The following is a 12,685-nucleotide window of genomic DNA, read 5'->3' as shown; positions in this document are numbered from 1 at the left end:
CAAACATGGGAAAATGGGGCAAAACCTATATAGAATAGAATAGAATAGAATAGAATAGAATAGAATAGAATAGAATAGAATAGAATAGAATAGAATAGAAGTTGGAAGGGACCTTGGAGGTCTTCTAGTCCAACCTCCTGCTTAGGGAGTAAACCCTACACCACTTCAGAGAAATGGTTATCCGACATCTTCTTAAAAACTTCCAATGTTGGAGCATCCACAACTTCTGGAGGCAAGTTGTTCCACTGATTAATTGTTCTGTCAGGAAATTTTTCCTTAGTTCTAAGTTGCTTCTCTCCTTGATTAGTTTCCACCCATTGCTTCTTGTCCTGCCCTCAGGTGCTTTGGAGAATAGCTTGACTCCCTCTTCTTTGTGTCAGCCCCTGAGATATTGAAACATTCCTATCACGTCACCCCTAGTCCTTCTTTTCATCAAACTAGACATACCCAGTTCCTGCAACCGTTCTTCATATGTTTTAGCCTCCAGTCCCCTCATCATCTTTGTTGCTCTTCTCTGCACTCTTTCCAGAGTCTCCACATCTTTTTTACGTCGTGGCGACCAAAACTGAATGCAGGATTCCAAGTGTCGCTTCCAATTTAATGAAAGCCTCACTTGGCCACAGAAATCTAGGCCTCAATTATGGTTCATGAGTCGAGGACTGTGAGAGACCCACCTTAAGAACGGCAGGAGGTGCTCAATCTAAAACTTGCCTTCCCCCCCACTTAAAAAAGCAGCACAAATGATAAAGTATCCCCCCCCCAAAAAAAAAACCCTAGCAAGAAAATGCTGAAGAAGAGAAGTTCTCTGAATTCTGCACATTCAGAAGACATTACGGCATTGTCCAACATATACAGTATTTGCTGATAAAAGCAGAACATTGTTCTATTAATAGGGCCCTGGCAATGCATTCTTCTGTTGAAGAATTTCGTTTTCCACAAAGAAAAAGACTTTTCTTTGTTTGCTAATTTCAGCCTTGGCAATGCAGGGCTGCTCCTACCACGGCTTGTTTCAGGCTGCCACAGTCAGCTGCTGTGATCAGGGCACAATGGCTCCTGGTTCAGGCCAAGGAATTTATCTCTCATTTCGCATCCCCTGCAGGCCCCCCCAATGCAGAGGAGGCGGATTTCAGAAGATCTTCCGTGCTCTTGCGCTGACTTAGAACATAAAATAACAGGATTGGAAGGGACCCTTGGAGGTCTTCTAGTCCAACCCTCTGCTCAGGCAGGAAACCCTGTACTATTTCAGGCAAATGGTTGTCCAATCTTTTAGTAAAAACTTCCAGTGTTGGAGCATTTACAACTTCTGGAGGCAAGCTGTTCCACTGATTAATTGTTCTCACTGTCAGGAAATTTCTTCCTTAGTTCTAAGTTGCTTCTCTCCTGGATTAATTTCCACCCATTGCTTCTTGTCCTACTCTCAGGTGCTTTGGAGAATAGCTTGACCCCCCTCTTCTTTGTGGCAGCTCCTCAAATATTGGAAAATTGCTCTCATGTCACCCTTGTCCTTCTTTTCATTAAACTAGACATACCCAATTCCAGCAACCGTTCTTCATATGTTTTATCCTCCAGTCCCCTAATGATCTTTACTGCTCTTCTCTGCACTCTTTCTAGAGTCTCCACATCTTTTTTACATCGTGGCGACCAAAACTGGATGCCGAATTCCAAGTGTGGCCTTACCAAGGCATGATAAAGTGGTATTAACACTTCACGTGATCTTGATTCTATCCTTCTGTTTATGCAGCCTAGAACTGTGTTGGCTTTTGTGGCAGCTGCAGCACATTGCTGGCTCATATTTAAATGGTTGTCCACTACGACTCCAAGATCCCCCTCACAGTTACTACTGTTGAGCTAGTTACCACCTATACCCGTGATGGCGAACCTATGGCACGCGTGCCACAGGTGGCACGCAAAGCCCTCTCTGCGGGTTCGTGAGCTGGCGCCCAACTCAGCTCCACCCTGCATGCGTGGGCGCCTCCCGCTGGCCAGCTGGTTTTCGGGTCTCTGCCACGCATGCGTGGGGGGTCATGAATGCTGTGTAAACGTTGTTTATCTCTGCGCGCCTGCTGATGGCTGATTTGTCTAAGGGCCAAGTTTCCACAAATTCCTTATCCTTTTTGGATTTAGCTTAGTCTGCTCATAGTTGACCAGTTTAAATGATGATTGAGCCCGTCCATGTGCTGTAAGATTAAGGAGTTTTCATCATGCCTTCTGACTGCTAGTTGGTTGTCATGGATGCACTCTGCTAGTTTTCTGTGTGTCTGTCCTACATACTGGCTGTTAGTCCTGATTTACTCCCTGGACTACTGAGTCTTTTGGTTTATTAAAGATGTTTTGGAGAACTTCAATGGGTTTGTGCGTCTTGGTTGGTTTGTGAGACCTTCTTCCTTACTAAGCTAGTCTCTTAAGTGCCCTCTTATATTAGGATTCCTGAAATGATGGTAGGAATTCAGCCACAAAATCATTTTGCGGGATGGGCTGCTACATGTTCACCAAAGAGACAATTTCAATCCATGGTTGCAGGCCCGACATACTTCTGATTATGGTCTTGCATCCAGTGGTGATATTCAGCTGGTTCTATCCGGTTCGGGCAAACTGGTAGCGGTGGCTGCGAGAGGCTCCACTCACCCGCCCGGACATCATCACATGCCGTTTTAGATGCTCTGTGCATGCACGGAGCTCACATTTGCAAACTGGTACCTGCTTACATCGGTAATTTATTTATTTTTAAAATTTATAAACTGCCCTTCAAGGTAACTGGAATTCCTTTTTTAAGCCACTTTGTTGGCTTAAGGAAATACCGTATTTTTCGGAGTATAAGACACACCTTTTTCCCCCCAAAAAAGAGGGTAAAAATCTGGGTGCATCTTATTTATTTATTTATTTATTTTTCTTTTAATTTGTATACCGCCCTTCTCCAGCAGGACTCAGGGCGGTGAACAGCCAGAATAAAACAGAACATGCAAAATTTAAAAACAGTTTAAAAAATAATTAAATATTTTTGGCCACAATTTAAAACAACCCAATTAAAATCAATTAAATTTAACCGAAACAGTGGGATCAAGCCAGCCCGGCTATACTCCGAATGTAGCCCTGCCCAGCCTCGCAAACGGAGATTTCAGAGGCTGAAAGAAGCCTCTGAAAGAAGCTTCAGAAAAAAAGCCTCAGAAACGAAGTTTCAGAAAAAAAGAGCCTCTGAAAGGCTTTTTATCTAAAATAATATGGCAAGCAACAAAAGAAGAATCAGTAAAGGTTCTAACCAAACTATGCTAACAAATCTGGAGAATGACACAATAACCAACAGATCAGAAGAGGTTAATCTACATACCAATACCAAAGAAAGGAGTACAGATAGTCCTTCAGAATAAAAGCCTTTGAAAGAAGCTTCAGAAAAAAAGGCTTTTTTTTTTTCTGAAACTCTGTTTCGGAGGCTTTCAGAGGCAGAAAAAAAAATGTTTTTTTTCTGAAATGGAGTTTCAGAAGTTTCAAAGACAGAAAAAAAAAAAGCAAGGCACAGAGCTCACAACCAACGAACCTGTTGCTAAAATTCACCTCTGGAAACAGCTGATTGGGGGTATTCCGGGAGGCCGATCCACCCACCAATCAGCTTTTTGCTTATTTTCCTCCCCAAAAAGTAAGGTGCGTCTTATACTCCGGTGCATCTTATACTCCGAAAAATATGGTAGCTCATTAGATTTGCCTTTCCACTGGCTTATTGACTTTTTGTCATTTGATATAATAACCTTTGCACCTAGTTTTCTTGACATACAGCTTGGAGGTAGGCATTTCTTTCAAAACAAGGACAAAGCTAGTTTCATCCTTTGACAACATTGGGAAAAAAATCACCACCCCATAATGCTTATCACTTCAAAGCCAACAGCATTGATATTCCGTACTGTAACTCTCCATTGTTCTACAACAGAGCCTGCGATGTAGAGGATTAAATTTTTAGAAACAAATCGCAAATATTTACATTCTTTTGAATATACAAATGAAACCAAAAGGTTGATCGTGTTCAAGCTTGAAGCTTTAGTAAGCCTTTTTATAACATCCTTTCTCATTTTAGTCTTCAGAACTTCAACTTTTGACCTGGAAAATCTAGGGTTTAAAATGAGCTCTTTGTAGATAGTTAGAATTGAAGTATTTGTAAAAGGTAATATACTGTTAGTTTTGGATCAAAGATGTAACTCGTGCCAGTGTTTCATTCTTTGATATTTTATTCCACAGGAACTGTGTTTCTTTATTTCTGCTTAAACAAGTATTTATTTAAGGAAGGGTTGTGAGCTATATGAATTTGCTTCCTCGTACTGGAGACAGACGTAGTGGAGACAGACGTAGCTTTTTAGAACAGTAGAGTTTATTATTCATTTATTTTGACCGACTGCATTTGAACGACATCTAGCAAAAATAAGGATTAAAAAATCATGGAAAACAACAGAAAAAGCATAAAACAACATCAGTCCTCATAGCTCAAGGCAACAATACAAGAAATACTCTTTTCCCAGAACCAGGTTGTTATTTCTCTCATGTGTATTTGTGAGATTTATTTTATTTATTTTATTTATTTGATTTGCATACCTACTCCCGAAGGACTCAGGGCGGTGAACAGCCAACAATAAAATACATAAATACACAAAATTTAAAAACCCGATAAAATCAAATTAAACTTTTTGGCCCAGACAAATTAAAATACCCCAATAATTTAAAAACAGATTAAAATTTACATATTTAAAAAGGGAAGAGATCAGGCCAAGCCCGCTTGATGGAATAAAAAGGTCTTCACAGCACGGCGGAAGGAGCGCAGATCCGGGATCCTCCGTATCTCCGGGGGGAGCTCATTCCAGATGGTAGGTGCCCCCACAGAGAAGGCTCTCCCCCTAGGGGCCGCCAGTCGACACTGTTTGGCTGACGGCACCCGGAGGAGTCCCTCTCTATGAGAGCGTACTGGCCGGTGGGAGGCTATTGGTGGTAGTAGGCGGTCCCGTAAATAACCAGGCCCTAAGCCATGGAGCGCTTTAAAGGTGGTAACCAAAACCTTGAAGCGCACCCGGAAGACCACCGGGAGCCAGTGCAGCTCGCGCAGGAGAAGTGTTACATGGGAGCGCCATGTCGCTCCCATTACCACCCGCGCGGCCGCACTCTGCGCCAGTTGGAGCCTCCGGGTGCTCCTCAAGGGGAGCCCCATGTAGAGAGCATTACAATAGTCCAGGCGGGAGGTGATGAGGGCATGAGTGACCGTGCGTAACGATAAATTATGGTTTGTATTTGTGGAAGCAAATTAACTCTTTGGATGTAACAATTGCCTTTTTTGTTGTTGTTGGTTATTGTTTTTAAAAGATCACCTAGTCTGGTTCTTGTAATCCAAGTATTTTTTTAATTTGTTTATCAAAGTATAAAATACAGGAATACAAAGAAAAATGAAAATAAAGGAAAAACAGAGGGGGAAAGGGGGAAGAGGGAAAAGTGTAGGGGAAAGGTGGAAAGGAGAAGAAAACTATTGACTCCTTTTGGCACAGTAGAATAAGGTAATAACATAGAACCAGGAGTGGGCTTCAAAAATTTTAGCAAGGGGTTCTCTGCCTGGTTGCTGGGTGGGGGTGGCCATGGTGGTGGTGTGACCCAGGCCCAAGTAAGTAGTAGGAAAATCACAAACAAACTTTATTCAAGCAGCTGAGAATTACTTCATTCCCAACATCATTCAACTAAATTAAAGCAAATTCCTCCCAACACAAATTCCTCAGTCCTATCGCAAACCTTAGTCTTATTAGGCAAACTGCCAAAGGCCTTTCTTGGCAAACATTCAGAAGTCACAGATACAAAAATAAATGCAAGATGTAGACGAAGAAGAAGACGAAGCTACCAACGTTGTTTTCTGGCAAAGCCCAAACGCCGTTGCTGGTCTGTTTTAAGCCTTATGGGAGGGGCCAATCATCTCTTGGGCCTACTCCCGAGTTGTCCTCTTTGCTTGAGCTGCTCTTGCCTTCTGGCAGCTCTTCTCATGCATGCATTAGGAACAGGCTCCTCCTGTTCCTCTGCCTCACTCCTATCAGTCTCTGGAGGCTCTGGAGTGCGCACCTCACTCCCCGCTGGCCCTGGCCCCATCTCTGCCTCTGACGCAGAGCCGTCATCCGGGCCTTCCCCAGCCTCCAGGACTGGCCCATGTTCTTCCTCAGCCTCATTGCTGTCCGACTCCGCTGCCAGCTCTGCAGGCTGCTGGCGGACCACAACAGGTGGGGGTGGCCTAGTTGGCTGCCTGTACCATGGTGGGGGGGAGGGCATTTTTGCCCTCCCTGGGTTCCAGAGGCTTTCTTTGGGCCTCTGGGAGGGCGAAAATGGCCTTCCCAGGCTCTAGAGGCCCTCTGGGGGCCAGAAATGGGCCCATTTCTGGCTTTCCCGAGCTTCTGGTAGACCAGTTTTTGGCCCTCCCTGAGCCTCCATGTGCGCCCTGCACTTACCCGCATCCAAAACAGGCCACATGGAGACTCCTTGGGGGGGCGGGGTGGGGGCAGGGTAGGCGGGGCCAGCCAGGAATGGGATTTGGGGATTCTCCGAACTGCACAGAATCTTAACTAGAGGTTCTTCCGAACCCCTGCGAACCCCCAGCAGCCCATCCCTGCATACAACATTTTTTGATAATAATATATACTGACCATTTCTAACCCTAACCCAAACCCATCTAATCAGTAAAACACAAAATCAAAGTTTCATTTTTTTCCCACACCTCAAGCACAAAGTCCAAAAGCGGTTTCCAAATAGAAGTAAAATTAATTGTATTTCTTTTTTCTTAAACCAAAGCAGTGAATTTAATCACCTCTGTTAACTCCATCAACTTTGGCAACCATTCGGGCCGTTTTCGGGCCAAAAATGGATCCAAGAAAGGGCCCTGAAAATGACCGACAGAGTGCTGCAGAGGCCATGGAGGGTGAAAACGAGGCACAGGGTGGCCACACGCATACCCCTCCGTGCCCTGTTTTGGCCGGCAGGGTGCTGAAGGAGGCATCCGTCCCACCCACCCCGCTGCTCCCCCTCCTGCCAGCCCATAGAGAACTACAATGCTGATCTGGCCCTCGAAGAAATCCAGTTTGACACTCCTGCCTTCCTCCCCTGTTTCAGTCAATTATGGACTGTGGTGATTCCAGTTTTTTTCCTTTCTGCAGGACTTCATTCAAAACTGCCAGCTGCTAAGAACTTCCTCGGTCTTCTCTAAATGTCATCATCTGGTGGACCCCGAAAAGTTCATCAGCCTCTGCGAAGAAGATATGTGCCGGTGTGCTCAGGAGAATAATTGTCACTGCCCAGTTTTTCTGGAGTATGCTAGAAACTGTGCCCAGCAAGGTGTGATCTTGAAAGGTTGGCCAGCCAGCAGCGCCTGCAGTAAGTTTTCGGGATTAATATTCTTGGGGTGATGGGCTTCCAATTCTAGATTCAATGTTGCGAAGTTCTCCCTATGCTTATATCAGAGTTTGCAGCAGAAATCAAATCCAGAAAGCACACAAAGGTAAACTGATTCAGCAGGATTCATTAACAGTTACAAGCAAAACACAAGGTAGGAGAGAACAGTTAGTTTCATTTCAGCAGAGCAGACTAATTTCAGTTTCTCTGCACAGACTCAGAAGCTGCAGTGCTAAGTCACGCCCAGACTTCTTACTTAAGTTTCTGTTTCCAAAACAGCCCTCATTGGCTATGGGGCAAGGATTGTGAGCTATTAGTGCATTATTGCAGAATCCTGGCTTTCCCAGGTATAAAAATCTAATAAAATAAATAAAATAAATGTGTAAGGAATGTTTTTCACTTAACAACCGGGTTACTAAATTAACAGCTGCAACGATTCACTGAACAACTGCAGCAAGAAAGGTCATAACATTGGATGAGACTCACTTAACAAATGTCTCACTTAGCAACAGAAATTTTGGGCTGAAGGGTTGTCGTAAGTCGAGGTCATCTATCTAAAAAAAAATGACACACAATTTGGTACGTCAGCTCAGGCTCAAGCAAATCCTGCATCAAATTCACTTTGGGCCTTTGTCGCAAGGACGGAACTAAAAGGGACCTTAGAGGTCTTCTAGTCCAGCCCCCTGCTCAAGCAGGAGACCCTGTACCATTTCAGATGGTTGTCCAGTCTCTTCTTCAACACCTCCAGTGAAGAAGCAACTTCTTTAGCACCTCACAACTTCTGGAGGCAAGCTCTTCCACTGATTAATTGTCCTCACTGTTAGGAAGTTTCTCCTTAATTTCAGGTTGATGATGTCCGCAAGGTTCATTTCTTCCCTGTTACACCTTTTCAGGACCAAGATGTCCAAGTGGCTTGGAATACCACGAGTGCACGTCCCCTTGTGCCAAGACCTGCCAGAGCCTGGATATCAATGAAGTGTGCCCAGAGCAGTGCGTTGATGGTTGCAGCTGTCCCGGTAAATCTATTTACAACCTTTTGTGTACAGCAGAAATCTTTGGGGCCTCAGTGTTTCCCATTTTACTCGTTTAAGAGAAGGAAACGACTGTCCCTTTTGAACGTTTACAAGTATTTATTTATCCCCCTGCATGTACGTTCTCTCAAAGGGCCATGCTTTAATTTAAAAAATTAAAGGTGTTGGTGACCACCTTTAAAGCGCTCCATGGCTTAGGGCCGGGGTATTTGTGAGACCACCTTCTGCCGCCAATAGCCTCCCATCGACCAGTTCGCTCGCACAGAGAGGGCCTCCTCAGGGTGCCATCGGCCAGACAGTGCCGGCTGGTGACCCCCAGGGGGAGAGCCTTCTCTGTGGCAGCACCTGCCCTCTGGAATGACCTTCCCCCTGAGATACACACGATATCAGACCTCCGGACTTTTCGTTGGGCCACTTATTCCATCTAGCCGGGCTGGCTTGATCCCATCCTCTCAGTTTTTAATTGAATTCGGTTTTAATTGGGTTGTTTTAAACTTGGGCCAAAATTATTTAATTGTTTTTTAAAGTGTTTTTTAAATTTTATATGCTATGTTTTATCTTGGCTGTATACCGCCCTGAGTCCCACAGGAGAAGGGCGGTATAGAAATAAAATAAAATAAAATAAATAAATAAAATAAAATAAAAAGTGGGAGAGAAATAGGGCAGTGATGGCTAACCTTTTTCTCGTCGTGTGCCAAAAGCACACGCACCCATAATGCAATGCGCCCCCCCGCGTATGTGTGCATGACCCCCCCGCTCCTCCCGCCACCGCGCACATGCATGCATGATCCCCCACCCCCCATGCATGTGTGTGCGACACCCGCCCCCCCGTTTTTGGCCTAGCAGGCCTCCCTGGATGTGGGGGGAGGTGGCTTTCAATTGTTCGGGGGCCTGGGGAGGGGGCTGTGTCACATGGATGCCTCTGTCAAGTTAGAAAAAAACAGGTCTGGTGGCTACAGGCACTGAGTGCATGGCACGGTATTTGCTCTGAGGCGTTTTGGCACCATCCAAGCTTCCCTGTGTCCTGGGATGAACTGAATGCGTGGATGAGAGTGAAATCTACGTTATGCAGCCAAGGAGAAGCAGCCCGGGGGGGGGCAGGCAAGCCCCTGCATTTCACAGAATTCACACTCCCTCCCCAAAAAATCTAAAAATGACTTTCCATAGTTTTTATGTTGTGGTTTTATGTCCTAAACTACAGTGAGGAAGTGGGGGTGGGGGTGAGTTTTTGTGCCTTGGAGGACACAGGCACGTCCATCGGAGTCGGTTCCTGGACTTGTCTTTTTAGATAGGCTTGGGCTGGTTTTGCAAAATATAGTTAGTCTGAAGAACTGAAATTGAAACCAATCTTCTTTCTTTCTTTCTTCCTTCCTTCCTTCCTTCCTTCCTTCCTTCCTTCCTTCCTTCCTTCCTTCCTTCCTTCCTCCCTCCCTCCCTCCCTCCCTCCCTTCCTCCCTTCTTCTTTTCTCTTCTCTTCTCTTCCCTTTTCTTTCTTTCTTTCTTTCTTTCTTTCTTTCTTTCTTTCTTTCTTCTCTCTCTCTCCCTCCATTCTTCCTTCCTCCCTCCCTCCCTGCCATCTTTTTCTCTTTCTTTCTTTCTCTCTCCCTCTCTGCTTCCCTCCCTCCCTCCCTCCTTCCTCCCTCCCTCCCTTCTTCCTTCCTTCCTTTCTCCCTCCCTCCCACCTTCTCTTCTCTTCTCTTTTCTTTCTTTCTTTCCCTCCCTCCCTCCATTCTTCCTTCCTTCCTCCCTCCCTGCCATCTTTTTCTCTTTCATTCTTTCTTTCTCTCTCCCTCTCTGCTTCCCTCCCTCCCTTCCTCCTTCCTCCCTCCCTCCCTTCTCCCTTCCTTCCTTTCTCCCTCCCTCCCACCTTCTTCTCTTCTCTTCTTTTCTCTTCTCTTCTCTTCTCTTCTTTCTTTCTTTCTTTCTCTCTCCCTTCTTCCTTCCATCTTTCCTTCCTCTGTCCCTCCCTCCTCCCCTTCTCCCTCTCCCTCTCCCTCTCCCTCTCTCTCTCTCTCTCTCTCTCTCATCTCTCTCTCTCTCTCTCTTTCTTTCTTTTCCAGAGGGAAAGCTCCTAGATGGTGATGTTTGTGTCGATGCCCGAAATTGCTCCTGCATAAATTCTGGCAAGAAATTCCCTCCTGGCTCTTCAGTTTATCAGGACTGCAACTCATGGTAAGCATGATCCTTGGATGGAATATGAAGAGGACCCTAAACCATAAGGCAAGACCAAATCAGGGACCTTCCAGTTCAGTGTGCCTGGGCAATATGGCGCAGGGGCAGGAGAATGACCGCGCTCTGGATCTGCTCTTAACCATCTGATACTTAAAGTATCTCACTATGGAACCAGAATGCCACAATTTCAAAAATAAGAGAGAGGTTAGCAAAGATGTTTGAAAACGTATCAGCTAAATGTTGGAAGTGTAATCAGATGCCAGGTTCATATTATCATATGTGGTGGACATGCCCAAAGGCAAAAAAAAATATTGGACTAAAATACATACTTGGTTAGAAAAAATGATAAAACAACACATAGACATGTTTTTTTTAAAAAAAATGTACCAATAAAACATATATTCAGAAAGAAAGAAAGAAAGAAAGAAAGAAAGAAAGAAAGAAAGAAAGAAAGAAAGAAAGAAAGAAAGAAAGAAAGAAAGAAGGAAAGAAGGGCTATCTGTCCATTCATCTATTTCATTATTTCTCAACCTTGTCAAATTGAAGACATCTGGACTTGCCAAGGTTGAGAAACAAGGATCTATTTCATCCCCTTTTTTCAAACTACGCAAGTGAAAAATTCACCTTTTCTTCTTCCTACAACGAAAACACACATTGTGTGCAATGCCTTGCACACAAACAGGAATGACACCACCGTGCCCTGGTGTCATCATGCAAATGGCATCATTCACCCACTTTGCAAGTGACACCATGCCACATATGACCTCCCATTGCGTGACTCGCAATGGACACGACTGACCGTTGCTTCTCGTCTACTACTTCCCTTTGCTGTGAGCTGCAAGAGGAGAGGGAAATGTCTTCCTATTGCAGAACTGGGAAGGGGTGAGAAGAGGAGGCGGGCTGGGTGAGAGTTTCTGGACTATCCGATTGGTCAGCTGGAGGGAAAGGGCGGGGCGATATGAATAGCTCTTTGTCCACTTGCATTTTTAAGGTTGGCAGGAATCACAGCCATTGTGGGTTGCCAAGGCATTGAGAATAAGGAGTGGGAGTGGGGGTGTTGAGTTGGTGATGTGAAATGCCCATGATTTAGAAAGAGAGGGTTTCTTGTCTGTCATGGATCATTGCTTTCTCTGAGCCTGGTTGTTTTTCCTGCCAGGGTTAGGTGGCACCATTCGTGCAGAAGAGAAGGCTGTTTATCCATTGTAGCTTGCCCTGACATTCTCGGGATTTTGATTGGGATGGGGTTTCTTCCTTAAATAGTTCCTCATTAAAACATTGGGGTTTTTTTCCCCCTGATTGTTTAATTGGTGCTGTAATGAAATGCAGATAATTGAAATCAGTGTAATGCAAACATACAAGGGTTAAGGCAATGCAACGCAATGCAATTGAATGCAATGCAACACAATGCGATTGAATGCAATGCAGCTGAATCAGAAGTGCTATTCAGCAGGTTCTGGAGAACCGGTAGGAGAAATTTTGAGTAGTTCAGAGAATCGGCAGATACCACTTCTGGCTGGCCCCAGAGTGGGGTGGGAATGGGGATTTTGCAATATCCTTCCCCTGGAGTGGGGAGGGAATGGGGATTTTGCAGTATCCTTCCCCCAAGAGTGGGGAGGGAATGGAGATTTTGCAGTATCCTTCCCCCAGGAGTGGGGAGGGAATGGAGATTTTGCAGTATCCTTCCCCTGGAGTGGGAAGGGAATGGAGATTTTGCAATATCCTTCCCCCAGGAGTGGGGAGGGAATGGAGATTTTGCAGTATCCTTCCCTGGAGTGGGGAGGGAATGGAGATTTTGCAATATCCTTCCTCTTCCATGCCCACCAAGCCACGCCCACCAAGCCACACCATGCCCACCAAGACATGCCTACAGAACCCGTAGTAAAAAAATTTGAATTCCACCACTGAGCTGAATGCAAAGCAATGCAACACAATGCAATGCAATACAGTGCAAATAAATAACAGGGAGAAGTTATTAATTAAACGTGTTCAACTTTTCATTTCATTTTAGTAGCTGGTTTTGGAGAGGACCTTTCCCAACCCCTCTATTCTGTACAAGCCCTGGACCAGACAGTGAGGCCTGTGCTAAACTTAGA

At 45.0% G+C, this 12,685-nt stretch overlaps 1 protein-coding gene across 1 annotated transcript in view; it reads left to right on the top strand.

Annotated features, from left to right (window-relative positions):
• Window positions 1-12,685, top strand: part of VWF (von Willebrand factor) — a 197,208-nt gene that overhangs the window by 21,463 nt on the left and 163,060 nt on the right. The window contains exons 7-9 of the mRNA XM_070946842.1: window positions 7,155-7,371; window positions 8,283-8,405; window positions 10,481-10,592. Of these exons, the coding sequence (XP_070802943.1) occupies window positions 7,155-7,371; window positions 8,283-8,405; window positions 10,481-10,592 (452 nt within the window). The remainder of the gene's footprint in view (window positions 1-7,154; window positions 7,372-8,282; window positions 8,406-10,480; window positions 10,593-12,685) is intronic.

Source organism: Pituophis catenifer, unplaced genomic scaffold (genome assembly GCF_029215685.1).
Source record: "Pituophis catenifer annectens isolate HBS135680 unplaced genomic scaffold, rPitCat1.0.hap2 SCAF_7, whole genome shotgun sequence".
Lineage (NCBI taxonomy): Eukaryota > Metazoa > Chordata > Lepidosauria > Squamata > Colubridae > Pituophis > Pituophis catenifer.
Note: the sequence above shows the minus strand (reverse complement) of the source record. Positions and strands in the feature narration are given on the sequence as shown.